General features: G+C 39.8%; 2 protein-coding genes across 3 annotated transcripts in view; one reads left to right on the top strand and one right to left on the bottom strand.

Annotated features, from left to right (window-relative positions):
* Nucleotides 1–9977, bottom strand: part of ift43 (intraflagellar transport 43 homolog (Chlamydomonas)) — a 23737-nt gene extending 13760 nt beyond the window's left edge. Inside the window, exons 1-4 of one of the 2 annotated variants that reach the window (XM_077538984.1) lie at nt 7806–9977; nt 6654–6801; nt 6019–6117; nt 1973–2043 (exon numbers count right to left, since the gene is read on the bottom strand). In XM_077538984.1, the coding sequence (XP_077395110.1) occupies nt 1973–2043; nt 6019–6117; nt 6654–6698 (215 nt within the window). In that variant the 5' untranslated portion in view covers nt 6699–6801; nt 7806–9977. Of the gene's footprint in view, nt 1–1972; nt 2044–5911; nt 5977–6018; nt 6118–6653; nt 6802–7805 lie in introns of those variants that run through there. The other variant, XM_077538985.1, reaches the window with a different exon arrangement.
* Nucleotides 7495–22931, top strand: tgfb3 (transforming growth factor, beta 3). Its single transcript, XM_077538983.1, has 7 exons — nt 7495–8186; nt 14480–14643; nt 17925–18054; nt 18149–18256; nt 19518–19674; nt 21478–21631; nt 22532–22931. Exons 1-7 carry the CDS (start codon nt 7841–7843, stop codon nt 22688–22690), a joined length of 1218 nt encoding a protein of 405 aa, XP_077395109.1. The 5' UTR covers nt 7495–7840; the 3' UTR covers nt 22691–22931.

Here is a 22931-nt window from a genome sequence, read left to right as displayed (position 1 = left end):
ACCATGTTATAGTGTTATTATGTTGCAAGAGAATTAAATTGAAGTCTGACTATCACAGATGGACAATTTGTGTGTCAACAGGAACAACCTTTAGTCCCATTCTATTTTGCTGTTATTAGCAACATTTTTATTCATTTTTTATTTATGCTGGAAACAAAGCTCGCTGCTACCAATAAAGTAGAAGCTAATGGATGCAAGCACACGTCATGCTACTGGAAACCGCATAGAACACACTAGGGGACGTAAGGATACCGGCAATATCGTGATATTGCAAATATTAAAACTGCCACAATATATCGTCGTTGTCATGTCATTATATTAAAAGCAGCACATCTGTCAATAAAGGCAGGTTGATTTTCAGTTGTGCGGTTCTAGAATCATCTGGTGGCTAGTTTTTTAGTGCAGTTTAATTTTCACAAGGCATGTTTTCGCCCTTATATGTTTAAAATCCACGGTAATGGTCAGATGAAAGAAAGAGCTGAGCCAAAAGGCAAAGCTCTCGATTTACCGGTCGATCTAGAAGATGGATGGATGGATGGATGGATGGATGGATGGATGGATGGATGGATGGATGGATGGATGGATGGACGGACGGACGGATGGACGGTCAGATGAAGGGGAATGTAACATGCTTGTGAACCGAGTCAATATGTGTAGTAACTCAATGTATAATGTACAAAAGCACAATATTGTGTTTTGTTTTGTTTTTTTAACAATATTGTGACCTTTTATATCGCCAACGTCCCCACAATATCGTGATAATTGTCATATCGTGCCCTTCATATCGTGATAATATCGTATTGTGATGTTTGGACGGCGTTACATCCCTAGAACACACACTGACTTCTATATTATAAAGAATCTATTATAAGTATCAGACAGTATTAACTTCTATTTACTTAGTCTCTTAATTACATAATGTATCTTCGGACATCGCAAAGCCACCAGTGAAGAAGCAGATGTCCAACCAGGCAGAAAAGAGCAGAGAGCCTCATGTAGTACCTGCCTGCCCTTGGACTATGTCCTGTCTGGGCGTGGGCGGTGCCGCTTCCACACTTAAGACACATTACTGACTCCTTGATTAAGACTCATGTAAGGCAAAGCGATAGACATGGTAAAACTGTCTGGAAAAAAAGTTGTTAGGGATAAAATATATTGTGACAACCCGGTTTCAAAGGTTCATCAATAAACTGACAGATCATTTAGTGTCAATTAGAAGTGATAGATCGACAAATCCCGGGATTTCTGGGCTGGGATTAGCGGGAGGAGGGCGGCGGTGATTGAGCATGAGGGGTGACATTGAAGGGAAAAGTCCTTGCTGGCTCCAGGGGGGGCCATTACTTACTTTGTTTCAGAGAGGATCAATGCACGTGCAAAACCCCTTTACACCTCCTGTATTTCAATGGCTTTGAGGCTGGGAATCAAGTTGGGTTACAAAAAAAAAAAAAAAAAAAAAAACGGCAGAAGTGACACGCTGACCTTCTGGTAAGAGGAGGGAAAGTGCCATGCAGTTTGCTGGTTGGCCTGCAAAGCAAAGTTCTGATGCTATCGCTTCTAAAGAAAACTGCCGAACTTACGCTGCACCAATTCGAAACGTTAACATAGATGTTCTGTCCTAAATATTAAATGACTGTCTCCATGCTATGTTGTGCTCTCCATGTAACAGCAGCTCACACGGGGTGATGAAGTGCTTGGAACCTCTGTGATGGAGCGTCTGGCTGGCTAACAGTGCCCTCCTGTGGCTGATGTATAAACCATGTCAATTACCACCTTTGCTAGCAGATGAAGACAAATGGAGAACGGCCTGCTTAGACAGCCTGCTTCTAACCTTGTTGATTCACAGCTCCGGGCACCAAATATGCACTGATAAATAAACTCGTTCCACAGAATCACAGTCCATTAATAACATGCAAGCTTGCTGCCTCCGGTGGGGGCAATGGAGAAGAGCGAGAGAGAAGGTGAAGAGACGTACTTGCCAGAAACGAATACGGAGCTTTCTTCTGCCCAGCCGCCTTGTCTCCTGGGTGGTTTGGGAGGGGGGCCCTGGAAGAAGAAAATTAACAAATGAGATTCACAGGAAAAAAAAAAAAAATCTTTTCAGTTCTAGGCCTTTAAACTGTCATGACGATTTCATGTATTCACTGAAAACTATTAAATTGTTCATAGATGTGAGTGTAAATAGTTTTGTTTATAGAGTAGATATAAAAAAAAAGTCTACACACAGCTCTGTACAAAGGCCAGCTTAATAAATCATTTCAAAACTTTTTTTCCACCATTAATATGACTTATAACCTCTATAACTCCATTGAAAACAAAAACAACTTTTAATCTTTTCAAGAGGGGAAACAAAAAAAATCAACAACTGAAATAATGTGGTTGCACAAATGTGCACACCCAGTCACATATTAAATTTGAGTCAGCACACACCTGCCTGTGACTGTGAAATAAATTCCAGATGTTCTAGTAGGCTTTTCTGTCTTTTTTTTTGTGCTGCTTTCTAGCCAAAGCCTAAACGAACACTGACTGCTATTTGAAACTTGCATCTTGTCTAAGCTTCTGGTTCCAGCTGAAGAAGAAAAAAAATCTGAAAGCATGATGCTACCACCGCCATATTTCACTCTAAGGTATGGTATTCTTTTAGCGATAATAGGATCTGTGTTTGCACCAAACATATCTGATGGAATGATGACCAAAAAGTTAGATTTCGTTTTGGTCAAACCCCTGCTGTTTATTTAGATTTCCCTTCTCTAAAGACTAAATAAAATAAATGTACATGTTGTCACATTAAAGATTAAAAAAAAAGAAAAAAAAGAAGAAGTTTAGATATTTTTTTTTATCTTCGCCTCGTTATTATTATTATTATTAGTATTATTAGTATTATTATTACTTTTATTTTTAAGGTATTTGAAGAGGGGTGTGCAGACTTTTGTATCTAGGCCTGCGATTGGCTGGCTGCATTTTCTGAATCAGTGTTAATTTTGACAAGAAAATTTATTTTAGATTTAGTTAGTCTTTTGACTAAAATTAATTGACGTTTTAGTCATAATTTAGTCATCTGATTGTATTTCAGTTTTAGTCCAATTTTAGTCGAAAAAAGAGCAATTTTAGTCACTAGAGTCGATATTTTCCTTCAGCATACATTTCATTTTTTATACAGAAAATTATAACATGCCTATTTGTAACTGTAGTTTAACACGCAAGAGACATTTAATATAACAATTGTCTTTAAAATAACTTTGTTTACACCTAAATAGAAAAAAAGTGCAGAATTGCTTGAGAATAATCTTACAGCTGCACAATGAATGCGTTTGATTCCTTCTGTGTTGTTTTCATTTTAGTTTTAGTCATTGACGAAATTGTCAGACAATTTTAGTTATCGTTATCGTCTCAATGAATGGCTTCTATTTAGTTTTCTTTTTTTCGTCTGAAAAAATATGACGAAAAATTTGTATCCATGAAATTATCACTGTTCTGAATGACCTGCATGTCCAAACTAAGGAGCAACTCTTGGTTTCCCAGTACCGCCAGTGGAGGGAGCACTTGTCTCCAACACAGAGTCCAGATGTCCGCCAGTGAAACAGAACAGACCACCAAAGCTTAATTGAAATGTTGTTCCGAGGATGTGATAAGCACGAGTGCACTCGAATAGTTAAGCTGCATTAATTCCGTTTTGAATAGCCTCATGCCCGAGACCATAAACATATGGAACACAGAGTGTGGGAACAGCCAAGCACCCTATGTAAGTCTGACCTTAAAATAGATTAACAGGGAAATAAATGACCTTCTCCCTATCGTTCTTTGATTCTGAAAATAGTAAAGCAAGTATGCATCTTGATCCTGAGAGTGGGACCCTGAGAACTGCCCTTGAACGAACGCATTCCTCTGAGCTCACGAGCAGGGGCACGAGACAAATGAATGTGGAAAGGAAAAAAAAAAAAAAAAAAAGGGCCACAACATTTCTCATTACCAAATTGAGTCTGCAGAGGACAAAGTGCTCGTGAGGAATTTTTTTCATTTATGATGAAATAGGAAATAATTTTTCATGGCTGGCCCCTTTTACCCGAGCTATTTATAAATGTGGACGTCACGACTGGGCACAGGATGGGTGGGGGAGCGCGCACGACGTACTCACCAATTGATATGATATGACCACTTATAGGAAGAATTGGACTCAACAATCATATTCAATTTTGTAGCGTTATTGAACAACTTTTCATTTAAATTCAGTGTAATTAAAAAAAAAACACACACATTAACAATTTAAGCTACTTCTTCTGATGTCAATCCATTTTTCCTCTTCACTTGTAATAAAAGCATATGACAATGCCATCATTCAAAACAAATATAGGCTTTAGTTTTGTTTTGTGTATTTCTCAAATTGCTACATTGACAACTAGCTCTCATATTTTGCAGGTTCCACTGCATTACAAACCATTGGCTACCTTGAATTCTTTGGATATCATCTCACTTAGCAAAAATATGTTAATGCCCTCAGCCACACATTGCTATGCCTCCAATTGCCCATGACCAAATATGTTAGGGCTGTTTTAGCAATTAGCTAAGCCCTCGTGGTTTCTAAATTAAGATTCCTTGATGGTCTCCAGGGCAAGGAACTTGTCGTGTCCAAACCGTATGAGCCCAAAAGGCAGTGGCGTCTTTGTTTAAAAGGACGCCAGGAATGTGACCAATCAGTTGGGTATTTCAGGCGGAAGAGGCCAGGCTTGATAAACGATGACTGTAAATAAACCCACGGCACGCTGGAAAAATGTATTGCGTTTACAGAGCGGGTCAGCGGGGGCGCGAGAATATCGGTCCCCGCGTTGAGGAAGTTGGCCTAATTTGGGAAGATTAGCCTAAAGCGACAGCATTGCTGGGATGTTTCTGCATGGGGAGTGCTGGCTGCATGACAATTTGCCAATCCAGGCGACGTGACGGATTCCAAAAATGCCAGCGATGAAGTGATAGGAATTGCTGTCTTTTAAGTGTCTGCGCTGCTCTGACTTGTCTGGAATATTTCTGTCCTATATTTAGACACTTTTTTTGCATCATTAAATTGTAATGTTCTGAGCTGAGACAATCCCTGGTCAAATTGTTTTTGAGCCTGCTAAACGTTCAGGTACATAGAAGCGTTTTGTTTTTTTTAACATAGCTTACTTTATAAATTTATCAAAGTTGCATACTAGTTGACCACTAATTTCTTTTGAAATCAACGTTTATAAATACAAAGCTTAGCTTTTATTAACGTAACATGCATGCAATGTTTTAAGCAACGTTTTAATATTCTTATAAGTGTAAAAATACATTAAGAATTTATAGATGTGTTAATTGAGCTGGCTACATTTAGTAAGGTCTCTCGTGACGTTATGCACATCGATGGTTCGAAGACTACAATTCTACTTTCCATAGGTTTCACTGAACTTTAAATTCGAGAATAAACTGCTTAGTGGAGAACATGTGATTGTTTGTTTTTGTTAGTAAGTGTGCAGGTAATCTACGTTTTATTTTATTTTTTTTACAAGTGTACAACTAGAAGGTTCTGGGTCCGAATGTAATGTATAACCATGTTTTTAATCCTGCATGAGAACACATCGAAACATATAAAGAGGAAAACTAATATTGAGGGTTTTGGAGGATTTGATATCTGCACAAGAAAGAATATCGCAACTAAAACATTATCAGCATACAAAAAGAAAACAAATCACTTCATACCATCATTCCAAGCTGGTTTTCAAATTTCGTAGTAAGATTTTACAAACGCAAACAAATTTAAAACAGGAAATGTATCAAACTAAGCAGTTGAACTGTACTTTTAAGATGACTCTGGAATGACTCCGTAGTATGGTATAAAGCTGATTGTAGAGTGTTTTCAACAGAAGCAGTCCAAAACCACAACTATATGCATGCAACTTACCTCATCGTCATCCTTGATCAACGCATACATTCGAGAGACAATACATTTAGTGATTAATGCAAGCATTACCTCCTGTACATCATGGAAATCATTATGCTATCACATACTTCTCCGGCAGAAGCAGACGTGAAGGACTTCCTGGAGTTGCGGGCATCTGCAAGTGATTGGTCTGCTGCGAGGCGGGATCTTCTGCCAGATTTGGCCACCTGCATTGGATGACAGCAATTAGTATTTGATAAAAGACATGGTTAAAAAAAATTCCATCCAACAAGACAACTTAATGGATTTAAAGACAGCTCTTGCTATTCCATTTATGTAATTGTTCTCTCATCTTCACGAATATCCATCATCAATGTTATATCCAATTTAGTTTGCCTTTGTTGCTTTAATATCAGATAGCTACTTTATTCCCACAGCATTCACGTGCTGTCAACACTTGTGATAGTAGCTGAGAGACTTCAGACACTATTAGCATAGTTAGCTTAGCTTTCGTACCTTCAACATAAACGCAGACTCTTCCGGTTGCCGTTTATCATACTATGCAAACAATATTGTCTCTTGGTTATCAACAGTTAAACTAAATGAATAACTAGCATGCACGTTTTGACTGCTTGATTTGGTTTCCCTCGATCTGTCATACGTGGCTAGCAATAGCATTAGCTAAGTCCTAACAAGAGTCCTTCCCTGTCACAGACGAAAGAACTCCACTAAATTATTTTCCTAACGCCATAGTAAAACTCACGCTTTTCAGTGGCCCACTTTCACCCAGTTGCACGCCGTCGTCCATGTCTCCCTTGGTTTTGTTGTTTAGGCCATCATCGCCTTCGCACGGCTATCGACAAGCTTCACATCCGGGAAACAGTCGCCATGGTAACGCACCGTGGCAAGATCTGAAAGCATGTTTTTTATTTTGTTTTCTTTGTTTTAATCATTGTGTAGTGTTTGGGTCTATTGCGTAACATTAACCTATTTTTAAAATCATAACGCAAAAAAAGAAATAATAATAAAACAAATCAATAATGCTGTCAACATCACGTTGTTCCAACCAGTGTCCACAAGGTGTCACTGTTGTGCCTCTTTTGAACATGCATTACCTTTCCCAGCATTGATTGGTGTGTCGTGTCAAAAACACTTGTTGGCTTTGTTTTTATTTAAGTTGGATATTGGCGTCACGCCGTCACTCTTAAAACAACACAACAAACAAGATCAGCTGATTTACGTATGATATTTGTTGTTCTTAGTTAAAACCGTGTTATTTATCCAGTGATGAGTGGTCAGAGTCAGTAACGCTTTCTCTGCTGGCCTCAGCACCATAACGAGCTTTACATGTACAGTACAGCCAAAATTCTATTGTTACATGAAGTTGTATTAGTTTATTGCTAAGAGTTTATTCTCTTAATTTTGTAGCGTTTCTGCTACAAGGCCTCCTGGATTTCATCAATCCGAAATGGTTCGACATAAAAATGTCACTTGAATTGGGGACCGAGCCGGACCTTTACTGTCCCAGCTGGGTCTAACACTTCGCCGCCCCTCCCTCAGAGACGTCACACCCGGAGCGTATAAAAGGTTGGAGTGAGCGCGGTGCTCGGTGTACTTTGCTGAGTCTGTTATGCTGCATCGCCTCCTCACCCGAGTCGTGCAATGGAGCGAGTGACCGGCGGTGCACAGTGTGCGATTCCCTAGGGGGAATGAAGACTAAGACGCGTAGTTTTCACGAAGTCTTGAGGTTATTTGGCGCCATGGCACGGATCTGCACCCTCGCAAATGCGCACTTTGCAAAGATGACATAGCGCTCGAGATCATGGGACACCTCCAGGAACCGAACTCGCTCACAACGTGAATGAAAAGAGGAAAAGGGATTCGTACTCAGCGCGCTTGTTTCGTTCTTTTTTACCTGGGCGGCTTGTGAGCAAGAGTGAGTGGTGAACTATGAATCTGGGCAAAGCGCTTCTGTTGCTCCTGCTCTCCAGTTGCGTGACAATGGTGCTGTCGCTCTCCACTTGCACCACCGTGGACATTGACCACATCAAGAAGAAGAGAGTGGAGGCGGTGCGGGGACAGATCCTCAGCAAACTCCGATTAACCAGTCCGCCCCAGACGACGGGTCCGAGCCAGGTACCGTTCCAGGTGCTGGCCCTCTACAACAGCACCAAGGAGCTGATCGAGGAGCTGGGGAGAGACCGGCAGCAGAGCTGTGGACAGGATAACACTGAGACCGAGTACTACGCGAAAGAAATTTACAAGTTCAACATGATCAATGGGCCGCCTGAAAACAGTAAGTTGATACTGTATACAAGTTACGTAGTTTTTTTTGGCCCACCAAGTAAAACTGTATAATTTTCCACATGTAAACTGTTTGGGAATGACTGATCAAGTGGTTAGCATGTTTGTGTCACACTTGCAAAGTCTTGGGTTCGAATCTCGTCTCCAGCCCTCATGGGTGGAGTTTGCATGTGCTCCAGGTACTTCAGCATTCCTCCCACATCCGAAAACATGCATGTGAAGATGACATAATTCATAGGTGTGACTTTCATAACTGTTATTAACATGATTGTATATTTACAAAAAATATTGGTATACTGTATATTGACAGGTGACCAGTACAGGTACTGTACTAACATGCCTCACGCCCAAAGTCAGCTGGGATCAGCTCCAACTCACCTGCAACAAGAATGAGGACAAACAATGTAAAAATATGAATGAATGATGGGAAAAGTGGTAAAAGATTGTGAAAAATTGAGTATAGTCCTTCTTAAAATGCTTAATGTTCTACTGTAAATGTAAAGTACATTCAAATGATCCAATTGTAGGGTTACCCAAACTAATGGCCAATTTTCATTACTCTATTTTAAGATTAGGGCATCACGATATGTCGTTAGAGCATTAATGGAACATGCAATATGCATATCACAAAGATGTGTGATAATTTAATGTATGGTATGGTATGGTATATAAAAAACATCTCATATCTGAGTAAGTCTGGATCCTGAGAAGAAAGCAAATTTTGCATTTGGGTATATGAGCTGATAATGTTGCAATTTTCCAGATGTAAAAAAAACAAAACTTTTATTATGATCACTAACACAACTTCCTCATCCTTTTGCCATTTCAAGCCAGAAGGTATTCATTCACCAAATAAATATGCGGCCAGCGTATGAATAATTGTGGGCTCGAGTGTATCTATTTAAAATGCTGTCATTTGTTTGAGCGCAGTTTTTTTTTACGCGCGTGCAAAGTGGAGACCAAAGTAAACAGTCTAATTGGAATGAGCGCCATTCCTCATACATACCTCACACCAAAGCCATGGGAACTCCAGCCTAATTCTGACACATTCCTAAAAAAAAAAAAAAAAAAAAAAAAAAAAGGGGGGGGGTTCTCAGGCAGTTAGCTTCTACTATCCATTGCCAACTCCAATACCTCATTTCCATTTTCAGGCTGCCAGTTTCCTAATATTTTTCATCCTCCTTTATAAGTTTCTCACTCCTGTTAACCCATTCATCTTGTAGTATTAAGCACCTGAAGCTATCCTGGCGTTTTCATCCAATTCCCGTGTTCATCCACGTTGGTATTTCCTGTATATAACACGCTCCATTTATTGTTCCTGACAGTCAGGAACAAAAGTCAACTATATGATCCGCCAGATGGAGTTTGCTTTTTAAAAGGTGTCGCCCAATTGCAGATCAACAGATGTTTATGTCAGGATGTGACGCTGAGTTTGGAATTAAATCGCACGTCCCACCAAGTGATCAAGACACGAGCTTGACTTATGCTGGCACCCACTGAGACGTAAAAACTCCAAATTGTGCCAACATACATTAAGTAGCAATTTTTCTCCACTTTTCCATGAGATAATTCTCAAGAAAGCAGGGCATGTTTGGGCATGTAAGAACATAACGTCTGTCATCTTGATAATTCACTTCATTTTCATTCCCACTGGATATGATGACTTTTACATTCGCTCTTTTTGGAAGGTGGGAGTATGTGGGAATATAGTCAAGTTTTTCACGCCCTGTTAAAAAGTTAAACAGAACTTTTTCTCTCATTCTTCATTTTCCCCTCGACACGACTACCAAATGTCAAATATTTGCTATTTATAAGCAAAAAAAGCTTTAAAAGTAATATGCAGATGCGTCCAGATTGGCGCCGGCGACATTTTGCCGTTGAGACGTTTGAAAAAAAAGTTTGACGAGTACAAGCGGGGCTCATTTGGATCTTTTCACAGCGCCTTAATGCAAGTGCATCTGATTTTTACAACTTGGGGTTGTGTAACAGAGTGGATAATCACATCTGCACTGTCTTTTATGAGGTCAAGGCACTTAGGCAGCTGGCGTGCACCTGCAGCCTCGTGCTTCCTCTTTCCTTTGTTTACCCTTGCAAAGCTCTGGAGAGAGTGACATCACAGAGACGATCCTCCAGGCGATGGGGGGAAAAGAGAGGAGATTCCCAAGTTCTTTTTTTATTCTTTTTTTTTTTTAGTGTTGACAGATGAGAGGAGGAGGATCTTCTGATTTCAAAACTATTTATCACATAGGAATTAATGAATAAATAAGTTAATTCCATCAGGTTTTTAAGAGTGATGGGAAAATGAAGCTTCATGAAGCACTTTTTTTGGGTGCTTCTTGGTTTAAATATAAAGGCTGGTGCAATGGAAAGTGATTAACTCTTTTACTGCCACATGTTATCGAAAAAAAACTTTAATATGACAAAGGTTTTGATCATTCACATCATTTTGGAAAACATTCTATTTATCAGATTCCGTCATGTTTCATTGTAATTTCATAGACCGGCAGCTCATTGAAAAGATACACAATGCTGCCATCTGCTGACCATAGTTATTGAGTGTTTTTGATTCCACAACCCATTGACCAGGCAGCGCTGCACTTAGATGTTGTAACAAATGTAGTTGACGTGATTTAACGTTTATGGCGGCATACATCGTGATTTTACTAATCGCTATTAAACGTTTTTGGCGGTCAAAGAGATAAATATCCAATGCATTTTTAAACAAAGAGTGCCACCTAGAGGAGTCGAAAGATATCGCAAGTGATTCATGAAGCTTCATTTGTCCATCACTAGTTGTTGAGCATCATAATCTTCCATTTGAAGCCTTTGAACAACCGGAAGTCGAATCATCCGATTCAGAGTTTAAGCGAGTGAGTGAGTAAAAAAAAAAAATGGAAGGAATCTCAGAAGTAATACTGCCACACGCTGGCCTTTTATAGCTATTGATAATTTCGAACATCCGGGTATTTCTTATATTTCCACATTGCAAAGCTTCATTTCCATGGCAACAACATTTTATCGCATTTTCAAATCAAAAGAATCCTCACAAATCAAATTACATTTTAACGATCCAAAGTCCACTGCTTTTCAATGTAAATACAACACATATGTTCATGTGACACAACATAATAGGGAATGACTGTGTTAACCAGAACAACAACGCATTTATGGGAATTGGCCATCTTTATTGTTTACATTTTTCTCAAACGCTTTGAGGGCGAAACTGGGATAAATCATCCTGCGCGACCCCACGGAGTAGCGGACATGTGGCGTTGTGCTAGCATTAGCCTGTGGTGTTAGCTAGCGTACGACACTGCACGCATGAGCTGCTAACTGTACACAGTTGGGATGCTGCAGTTACGCTTTGGGCCAGTGGTGGCAGTCGCGAGTAAAAAAAGTGACAAACTGCACAAAGATCCTTTAATAATTAATATGGCATATATGGAATATGAGTTAATTAAGCAACAGAATCCACCTGGTTTTGGCCACCTCAGGGGGCAGACATTTTGCAACTTCAGTCGACATGAAAATGACATCACAGTAAAAAACAATCACGACTCAGCTTCAGACTTGAGCAACTTGTGATGTCATTTTCAGTCGACAGCAAGTGGCAAAATGGCCGCCGCCTGAGATGGATTAAAAACAGGTGGATTTTGCTGCTTAGTTCATATTCCACAAATGCAACATTAATCAGAATGCCGTGTTTAAACTAGTGAGTTTTTAACTCAAGTTTTGTTTGGCTTTGAAATCACATTTTTCCTCATTCCACATTTTTTGTTGGTTGAACTTCAAATTGTACAGTTTTTAGGCCCTTCAACTTTGGAGGTGCCACTGTAAAAGTGGTTGATGTTTGATAGTTTCTTGTCTCAGCATGTGACTCACTCAAATATTGGGTCATAAAATTAGTAAATATGCTTCATTATAATTATGTAAGCTATCCCCTCCGTTCGCCAACATGGAACAAATTACCTTTCAGACCCTTGGCAAAAATAAGCCATAATGTGAAATCCACCTAAAACTGTTGCAATGGGGAAAATGAGGTCATCCAAAAGGAAACCAAAGACTTGATTAGAATTTCAAATCTGCTTTTCAAAAAGGGGGGCTTTCCGCCTTCAGCGGGGGTTCGAGTGGGGACCAATGAGTGAGTAGAGCAAAGGGCTACTGAGGTTTCCTCCTCGTAGATTGCGTGGAAACACCGGGCAGATATACGGCCTGGGATGAATGCTGAAAAGGTCAACTATAAATAGGATAACGTTTGTGGAAATATCAGATAATGGCTGGGAGGACGCTGAAGTCGGATTATGGGTCAAATGAAGTAATTGGAGATGTTTGCGTGATGACACAGATACACAGCTGCATTTATGACTTTCCATTGTATGAAAACAGCTCAAGGTGGGGAATCAGCTGAGGGTGTGATAGCCCGGCGAACGGAGTTGAAGCTGAGGGTAATAAATTAGCCAGCGCTTGGCTGTAAATGACTGTTTCCACTTGGCTCGTAAAATGTTTGCTATGTGCTTGTTTAACTCCGCTGCTGCATGTGCCTGGCTTGTTAAAATAATAAACTATACGTTGATATCATGAAAAGAAGGGCGAGCCTCGGGTGCAACAGGAAGCTTTTCAGGTACAAGCACAATGCGGCCATTTATATCCCGCTAAATGTCGAACGTGCTAGTTAATCAAACGTGTGGTGCCTGCAGTCGCTCACGTCCTTGCTTGCTTATTGTCATGTTCCAGCATCTAATACCCTCCTGACTACCAGCAATTCAAATTTGTCCTCTGTAATGGACCTTTTTTTTAAAACCTGAATATCTCCCACTCAGTGCATACGATTGAATTAACTCCTTTTGTGCTCTATAGAGGACATTCAGAGCTTTCCGATGATACCAAATGTGTAGGAGTGGGGCTTTGCTGCCTTTAATTGCATCATAAAAGAAAATGGCTTCCCTCAGTGCAAACACTTTTTAGGGAAGAGGAAAGGCAGATTTGTTTTTATAGCATTTCACACACAAGGTATCTAAATATGTTTCACAGGAATTAAAAGTGAAACATTTAAAAGCATTTGTAAACAAAAGAACTAAAGACATTTTTAAAACAAAAGACAGCATACTAAAGTTACAAAAGGAGCCGACCGTGTAAGGACTTTGCAAAAATAGTATAGTATAGTGCTGTCACCATCGATTATTTTTAAAATTTATTATTCCATTATTTAATTGGATAAATTTTTATTTTGATGCTAAAATCCGATCGTTTCAACAGTTTTCAGTTAAAAAAAAAATCGCTCCAAATGATAACCCGATTATTAAAATGTTGTTGATTCATTTGATAATTGATTACGTGTCGATTAATCAATTAATTTTGACAGCTCTAGTACAGTATAGCATCATTTTTTACCTGGATTTAAAAGTATTCAAGCTTCTGCTGACAATTTATTCCATTTGCTTGCAGCATAACCGCTAAATGCTGCTTCACCATGTTTGCTTTGAGCCCATTAACTGACCTGAGTCTGCAAACCTCAGCCTCCTACTACTACTTTATATTGCATTAGCATTTTGTTCATTTATCACCTCCCCATTTTGGATTGAGTCCATTGTTGCCAGTAAGGAAAGTAGTTATTGGCTGTCCTAAAGGTTGCTAAATGATGTCGTTGCCTAATTTGCATAATTGGCAATATGCATGTAATAGTAAGGGACGCTGCAGGAGAGAGGAATAACATCCTGGGAGAGTAAAAAAAAAAAAAAAAAAACACCCTAAAGAACTCCAGAAAAAAAGTCGCAAGAGGCTTGGGAACGTTGCCATATTTAGCGCGTAATGGGTTTTTGAATGCCAAATGATTTAAACATGTTATCAACACGGTAATTGTTTTGGCTGGCTCGAGCTTGAAATACGGTTGCTCATTAGGGTAAAGAAAACAAAAAAAAAAAAAGGATCAATACTTGAGTGGTGGAAGTCATCCATGATTGAAACCCTGGCCGGGTGCTGACAACCTGCACGATGTACGGCACTTGCTGAAGGGAAGCCATACAGCTTAAAAAAAAAAAGAAAAAAAAAAGCCACATCTGACAAAGTCTTCTGAAAAATTGCATAAATCACCACAAGATAATCACGTTCATCCCTGTAAGAATGTCTGTGGAAAATAGCTTTTAATAATAATCTACCCAATGAGGTAAGAAGTGAATTTATGTTTCAACAAATTCTGCCAAGAGCAACATTTATTCTTGGGAGTCCCACATAAAAAAAAAAAAAAAAAAGCTCCCGTTGAGTCATGCTTTTCCATTTTACCTGCAGATGACCTCCCCTACTGCCCGAAGGGAATCACCTCCAAGGTGTTCCGCTTCAACGTCTCCACCATGGAGAAGAACTCCACCAATTTGTTCCGGGCCGAGTTTCGAGCCCTGCGGATCCCCAACGCCAGTGCCAAGAAAAACGAGCAGCGGATCGAGCTCTACCAGGTGCGTCAACTTACTAATGCCCGCTTGCTCTCTCCCTCTCACCGTATGCTCATTTTCCTTAGTCCTGAAACGTTAGCAAATTAAGCTAGCTGACTTTTCTTAAACAAAACGACAAGCTTTGGTTGAACTTTTAGGTGTCTAATGTCTAAATATACAATGTCAAAATTAGTGATACCAATATGTTTTTTTTCAGGGCCAGTACCGATACCAATTATTAGTAGTCAAGTAGGCCGTTAATAGGGCTGCACGATATTGGAAAAAAATGCGATATAGTTGCTGAATTATAGCGATATCGATATTATTGCGATATTTAACATGTACCTAAAGAAATGACATTTTTCTTATCTAATGAAAGAATTACATTTTTTTTTCATGGGGTAAAATAATCAAACTCAATGTATTCTTAATTAATTGTAATTACCTCTCGATAATGTTCAACTATTGGATGGCAGTGCACATTTTCGTTAAGTATTTGCATTTGTAGGTTTGGAACACCCATGTAACTAGGGACGTGGAAAACAAATAAAAAGAGAGGGTGAGGAGGGGATTTTTTCAGAGAGTGCAGTAGTGAATTGTACCAGTTAGTTCCTCATCTCTCTCCTCACGAGCTTTGAATTTTTTTTAATTTTTTGAGTGTCTTCTCTCCTTTTTCGTCATGTTTAATAAATGTCAAACAGGTAAACCTGACAGTCTGAGCGATCAAATTCAGATAATAGCATAAAATTCCATATCAGACTTATTGCGTATCTTTGTGATATGCATATTGCATAGGCCAAAATCGCGATATTGATATTTTTCCGATATATTGTGCAGCCCTAGCCAATATTTCCAGCCAAAGAGAAAATATTCCCGTCACAATTTAGCATCTCACTCAGCGACAAATGCGTACGAATGCAGCTAATTTTGTTTTGAAAGTTTTGAAAAGATCTTCGCAGACCATGAAAAATTGTCTGAACTTGTTCAAAATTTATTTGCAACAAGTAAAACTGTCTGTGAGCATCTTACAAATCCTGATGAAAACCCAAAATGTGCCACATTCGCAAGCATTCACCGCTTAGCGAGATGCTAGCCTTCAGTTTCATAAAAAGGCGGATGACCATATTTGTCAAATTGCCAAATATCGACTCTGGCTGATAATCAGTCTATCCCTAGTCAAAAACCTTTTTTTTTGTGTCAGTACGCTTTGGATCTTGTGTTTTTGTTTTGTTTAAATGCAAGCAAGACTAAAAGCAGGTACTCAGGAATACCCTTAAAAATCAGTTTAACTCATTCACTGCCAGCCCAGTTAAACTTGATTTTTGACGTCTATAGCCGTCAATGGCACTGAATGAGTTAAATAACAGTAAATGTGGGAGGGGTCAAAACTTAAAAAGTTGTTTTTAAAAAATGTGTCTCGCTTCACTGTGGATTTTCACCTTATGCGGGTGGGTCTGGAACGTATCCCCCGTGATAAACAGGGCTTCACTGCACCGTAGTCTTTTTGGGGCATGTTTGTCAAGCGTCAAAGATTTTTCCTCATTAATCTCCCATGAGGGACTCGGAATAATGATCGGGTTCCTACGTTTCCTGCCGGGGAGACAAGCGTCTCCAGACTGCATCCCGCCTCCGAGGCAGCCCCTGGCCAGCTCTGAATGCAGTCTGTCAGGCCGGCCGATTGTTTCCAGGGGCCCGCCAGGAGATAGAGACGGGGTCACCCACCGGGGGAGTAAATGGAGCTTGTCACTCGTTCGCCCACGCAGACTTCACGCCAGAGCTGGTTGGCAGAAGAAGTCTGATACTGGCAGGACCCTCGTTCCCACAGGAAGTCAGATTAGATTCAGACATTGTTCAGGGACCTAGTTAGGATCTTAATGACCTCGAAGGTGAAACACAATCCGTTCCAGGATGCTAGTCGACCTCTGATCTGTTCAGTTTGCAAACCAAATTTTCCCATGGGAAGAAATGCAATAGCTACTGTTGGGGTCCAAATTGTTTATTATATACATGAATGATATTTGTAATGTGTTAGAGACAATGAAAGTGGTACTTTTTGCAGATGACACAAGCATTTTTTTTGTTCAGGTGATGATCTAAGTAAATTACAGCAAACAATAGTGGTGGGCGGATCCATCCAAATATCGATATTATCGATACCACGTCATACTGATGCTAAAATATCGATAGAGTAGTTTTTTTTCGGTATATATTATGTATTATGGTGTGCAATTTTGGACTAATTATATTGGTAACGTGATGCTAGGGTTTGACTTCTTCCTACTCCTTTTCGGACTAGCAGCTTATGTCTTCACTTGGAATATTATATGGATTTTGCTTTGTTTACATCATTGATTTATATTTTTTATTCTGTTATTTTTAACTCATTCACTACCATTTTCAGTGAAGCAACCCCCTTCCAGCTCTTTTACTGGATTTGGACTAATTTTGCAAGGCCCACGGAATATTGTGATCAATTGTTATAAAAACAGCATCTCTTCTTTCATCAGGAAAAAAATATATTTGTATCTGTTTACAATTTGTAGCAATTAGCATTAGAGTACAGTTAAGTTTCATCAATATTCATTCCCATTCACAAAAAGCTTATTGCAACACGATCCTGGCTGATCTCTTATACTCTGATGCCACCTGCTGGTCATTTTGTAATAACTACCATTGCTTTAAGACACCTATTCATACCAGAAGCTGCATCAAAGCCTTCTGCTCTTGCAAAAAAACAAAAAAAACGTATAAATACGTATCTGGGAATGAATGACAAAAGTGTTAAAAAACGTATTTACACGTTTTTGGGTTTAAATGAGTTAATGACTGCATGTTCGAAATAAACTTCAACTTCAGTTGAAAGCAACAAGTTCATCCACGCTGAGAGTTGAACTGAAGGTTTGAGGGTCTTTCGGGACATTTGGCCTGAGGCCTTTGCAGGTGATGAATCCAACCCCCTCCATCCTCAGTTTGGCTCTCGTTCTGGAGCGTGATGACACGTTTGGCGGGGATCGCCACCGCGGGTAGTACGTCGCCTCGCGGACCGTGTGCCACTGCCTCTCATGTGCGAGCTGCCGACGCGAAGGCCGGCCAGGTTCCCGTTGGCAACGCGCAGGCATTAGCTTGCAAAACGGGGATATCAACACAGCCAGTCACTTTTTCCATGAAGAGTAGACATTTGGCCCAAGGCATCCCGGCGGAGAGTCTGGCTCAGACAGACAGCTCAGCTCCGCTTCTGCTTCTGTGTGTGCGTTCATACTCGGCGTTTATGCAGCTGGGTCACATTTTTCATCTTTCCTTCGCAGATCCTCCAGAAAGACGACCCGAAAGCCAAGCAGCGCTACATCGGGGGCAAGAACGTCCTGACCAAGGGGATGCCCGAGTGGGTCTCATTCGACGTGACGGAGACAGTGAGGGAGTGGCTCATGTACAGACGTGAGTGTGTGTTGGTGGCGGAGGCGGGGGAACCCTAATTATCACTTGCTCTCCATTACATGTTTCATGAGATACGATTGAACTATTCCCTCAGAAACCAATCTTGGCCTGGAGATCAGCGTGCACTGTCCATGTCACACCTTCAAGCCCAACGGGGACATTGTTGAGAACGCCAACGAGGTGCTGGAGGTGAAGTTTAAAGGTAAGATTGTGGGTTGGTTGGTGGAACGAGTTTGACGTCATTTCCTTGAAGGGTTTTATCCTTTTTCTATATTACTTATGATCATCGTAAGGGTTGTTGTTAATAAACTGGAGTCGATCCCAGCTGACTGACTGGTCGACAGTAGTGATGCGAAAATGAAGCTTCATGAAGCACTTGCAGTATTTTTTTTTACTCCTATAGATGGTGCTCATGGTTTAAACATAAAGGCTAGTGCAATGGAATGTGATTAAATATCCACTGCATATTTAAACCAAGAGTGCCATCTTGAGGGGTCAAAAAATATCACAAGTGCTTCATGAAGCTTCATTTTTCCATCACTAGTTGACAGCCAATCGCAGACAAACAAATAGAAAAAAACAAAAACGTATAAATACGTCTTTGGGACACTTAAAACATTTAAAATAGAACGTATTTATACATTTTTTGGAGCGAATGAGTTAAGAACCGCTAATCTAGAACCATAAAAATGTAATGTTTGCCAACTCATGATTTACACTGAACTGAACACAAAAAACTCGCTTTTTATATTTGTTGTAAGATCCACGGTGAGATACCAAAGCAGATGGCTTGATTTGTCCAAACATCCAATGTTTGTTGACCTATTTTATCTGTTCGTGATGAACAATTTGTTGTTATATAAGGTAATGTTGCCATTTGTTGCTAGTTTTAGTGTTCTGTGGTGAGCCTCAGTGTTGTCACATCAGTAAATTGGACCCAGATGCTGCCTAAAGGGCAGTAGACTGAAATTCTACACGTATAAAAAAAAAAATCTCGTTTCACTGCTCTCATATTCATTCATAAATGAATGAATGATTGAATACTCATCATTACGGTGCCTTTGATAAAGATAATGGCTCTCCCTCCTCCAATGACATCGATCTGGTATCTCGCTTAGCATAAGGGGCCCCCGGGTCCTGGGAACGCTCCGGAACGGGCTTTGGCCGCAAAGAATGTGCTGCCATGGCGCTCAGACGTTTGGCCCTAATTAAAGCGGGGCCAACATATCCACCAGCAGCGTCTCTCCCGAGATATGTGCTGCTTTAGCCATCAGGCCGAGAGCGGACGAGCAGACGGCGGGAAGAAGGAAGTCGCTGAGCGACTGCTATTGAAGAAGGATGAAAAGTAAAGCCCAGTCTGGACATTACCCGCCCGTAAAAGCAGACAGTTGATTACGGCCGTCGTTAGTTGTGACTGTTTTTTTTTTTCTTTCGTGTGACCGGCTCGCTCTCATCCCCCGCAGGTACGGAGCCAGACTTTGACGACCAGAGCCGCAGCAAGAAACAAAGGGAGCAGCTGTACCCCCATCTCATCCTCATGATGCTGCCCCCACACAGGCTGGACACGCACTCCTCGTCCCGCAGGCGCAAGAGGGCACTTGACACCAATTACTGCTTCAAGTAAGCCACGTTTGCGCACAACTGTAAATGTGTTTGATATGTGAGGGACCTATTGGGGGATTTGAATGCAAAACATTCAAAGCGGTGGTGCTCAAATAAAAGAAATAAAATGAAATAATAAAATAATAAAAATAAATAAATAAATAATAAAAATAAAATGAAAAAAACGATTTAGAAAAAAAATTAAATTAAATTTAAAAATTGAAAAAAATATTTAAAAAAAAAAGAAAAAAGCAAAAGGCGTATTATCCAATCATAGTAATATATTTTTTAAATGGACTCCCAGTTCCACCTGAATTTGGACGTTGTGTAAAATGTAAATAAAAACAGAATAAAAATTATTTGCAAATACTTCTCAACTTACAGTATATTCAATTAACTCATTCACTGCCTTTGACGGAAAAAGACGTCAAATGATGCAATGCATTTTTGCTGGGCTGGCAGTGAATGTGTTAAATACACTACGACGACATGTTCAAACTGATGAATTTAATCGTTTTTTGTTTTGTTTGTTTTTTGCAAATGTTCACCTATTTTGTATTTGATACCTGCAATTGAGTTGAGGCAAAGTTAATATTTTGTGCAGAATTAAATTGGTAACTTCATTATTTTTCATGTACAATTAATACCTTAAAAAAATTTTTTAATAAAATAAAATAAAAAATAAATGACCATAAGGCGTTTTTTTTTTTTTTTTTTTTTTAACGACCATGTGTTATAATAAAAAAAATAAAAATAAAAAAATCAAATAAATTTTTTTTTTTTTTAAAACACCCTGTATAGTACGGCATTTTTTTTTTTTTTTAAACGACCATGTAAGTAAGGTGTTATAATTAAAAAAAAAAAAAAATGTTGGACTGGTATGTTTTTTTTTCTGATTTATTTTTGACATCTATAAAAGTATTTTCAACCTATATTGGGTTTAAAAAAAAATAAAATAAAATAAAAAAAAATAAAAAAGAGGTTCATCACTTTGTGAACTGCATGAGCCTGAATTAATATCATATTTTTAAATATAACTACACATTCATAAACCTGTCACATTAGTCAACTGAAATATGGCCACAAAATTTTACTTGCAATCTTGGCACTGAATTATTTTTTTTTTTGAGGAATGCCCTTAATATGTTCCATGTGTATGTTACAGAAAAGTACCCAATATAAATTCAGTCACCGTTACACCCCAAGTATTAACGTTTCCAACACATGCCGGTCAAAATTAGGTCGGGCATTGGGTGTACATTAAAAATGTGACGTAATATCACTAACCTTTGCTAACACTCTTGGGCCATAAATATACTTTATTATTTAAATACTTGACTATGTGATGTAAAACAGTCTTGCAAAGCATTACAATATGTTTTCGGAGTCCAGATAGATAGTGACTGAGTCGGAGCAACACGATGACATCATTTTGAGCCATTAGTCACATCGCCGTGTCCTGTATACGATAAAGTGCATTATCGCGATCAAGTTGTACGAGCCAACATGCGGGATGGCAGGCAGGAAGCGCTCGCGTGTTAATCAGCGAGACGCGATGCCATGATACATGTCGGGATCTGTCCCTGCAGCTACTCGAAAATGCTCGCCACTCTCACGTGCCAAGCATCTCCTCGCCTCCCATATCCTCTTTCGGGCTGACAGACACCTGGGCTGGCTGGGAAAGGGAAAATAAGGGCACACCTAAGAGTGGAATTCGGGAAACTTCTCATCTGTGGCAGCAAGGCCACAGGGAGGAAATAGTTGAGTTACATGGTCGTGTTTTAAAGAGCGCTAATCTCCTCTTTCCCTCCTTGTCTGCAGCAATTACGAGGAGAACTGCTGTGTGCGGCCGCTTTATATTAATTTCCGTCAGGACTTGGGCTGGAGGTGGATACATCAGCCTGAGGGCTACTACGCCAATTTCTGCTCTGGTCCTTGTCCTTACCTACGCAGCGCTGACACCACGCACAGCACGGTGAGACAAACAGCAGCACCAGATAGGGGCTCTCGATCAGGGGCCATTTTAATTATTATATGTTGCCATGTCAGTTTATTTAGAGCCTTCAGAATCAGTAGTGCTGTGCAATGTAGCGAATAGGACTTGTTTCTTGAACCAATCTTAGTTCCAATTAGCCACTCAGAGACAGCTTGCTAACCCACAGTAGCATCAGCTTTTTCCGTCCTATGATTGGTTGGTCAGATTAGGGATAGCCCTGTGACGATATTCAACACTTTGACGAATATTGGCATCAGCCTTTTGGCAAAATCCGACGGCCAATAATAGATCAATTTAAAATTGTGCTCACTTCTTAACTATTTCAATTTTCAGTTAACTGTATAAGAGATGCCAGTGTTTCCATAGGTCATTAAAAAATAATAATAATAATAATAATGAATTTTGCTAAAATTAAGGCCTTGAATGCCATTAAAAAGAATCAAATACAATGTCCAGAGTATTTAACAACTTAAATACAGATGGAAAAACATTTCTGTTTATGCTTTATTTTACATAATGTTGTGCAAAGCGGTGACGACAACACAATTTTACAATGCTGTGATTTAAAAAAAAAAAAAAAAAAAAAAAAAGAAAAATTGTGGGGACTGGTGACTATTTATAATTCACAATGAACAAAATGGCTTGGTGTCCACAAGTTACTTCATGTTCCAAATACCAACATGCTCTGAATTTGAAAATAAAATTGATTTGAGTTTAAAAAAAAAAAAAAAAAATCGACATCGTATTGATCGTATGAATCGTGATACGGATCTAATTGCCAAATATTAGGCAAGTCACACCCCTTCTAAGAATCATACTAAATCATTGACGAATCATCAAACGTCAGGTTCGTGACGTTCCTGTTCTCTCCACTTAAAGCTGCTGAGCCTGTACAACACCTTGAACCCAGAGGCGTCGGCCTCCCCCTGCTGCGTACCCCAGGACCTGGAGCCCCTCACCATCCTCTACTACGTGGGCCGCTCGCCTAAAGTGGAGCAGCTGTCCAACATGGTGGTCAAGTCGTGCAAGTGCAGCTAGAGAGGCAACAGGGACCCTCAGAGACAACTTCCTGCACTACTCAGGAGCGGTCCGGAGAGGTTTTGGGAGCCTCCGTTGCCCCTGTACTTGAGTCTTGTCCTAGCTCCATCTCACTATTGAAAGCCCTGCAGACATTGTTGGCAGCATCTGGTCCAGTTTGACTGATGTGAGGGCATTCTCAAATCCAACAGACCTCTTGATGACCTTTTTTTTTTTTTTTAAACCATCTTTCTTATGTTTT

The sequence above is a fragment of the Festucalex cinctus genome, chromosome 12, assembly GCF_051991245.1.
Source record: "Festucalex cinctus isolate MCC-2025b chromosome 12, RoL_Fcin_1.0, whole genome shotgun sequence".
Lineage (NCBI taxonomy): Eukaryota > Metazoa > Chordata > Actinopteri > Syngnathiformes > Syngnathidae > Festucalex > Festucalex cinctus.
Note: the sequence above shows the minus strand (reverse complement) of the source record. Positions and strands in the feature narration are given on the sequence as shown.

Coding starts and splice junctions, on each gene's coding strand:
- tgfb3 (XM_077538983.1), top strand. CDS start 7,841: ATGAATCTGGGCAAAGCGCTTCTGTTGCTCCTGCTCTCCAGTTGCGTG. Junction 14,644..17,924: donor AGCGGATCGAGCTCTACCAG/GTGCGTCAACTT, acceptor TTTCCTTCGCAG/ATCCTCCAGAAAGACGACCC. Junction 21,632..22,531: donor CTGACACCACGCACAGCACG/GTGAGACAAACA, acceptor CTCCACTTAAAG/CTGCTGAGCCTGTACAACAC.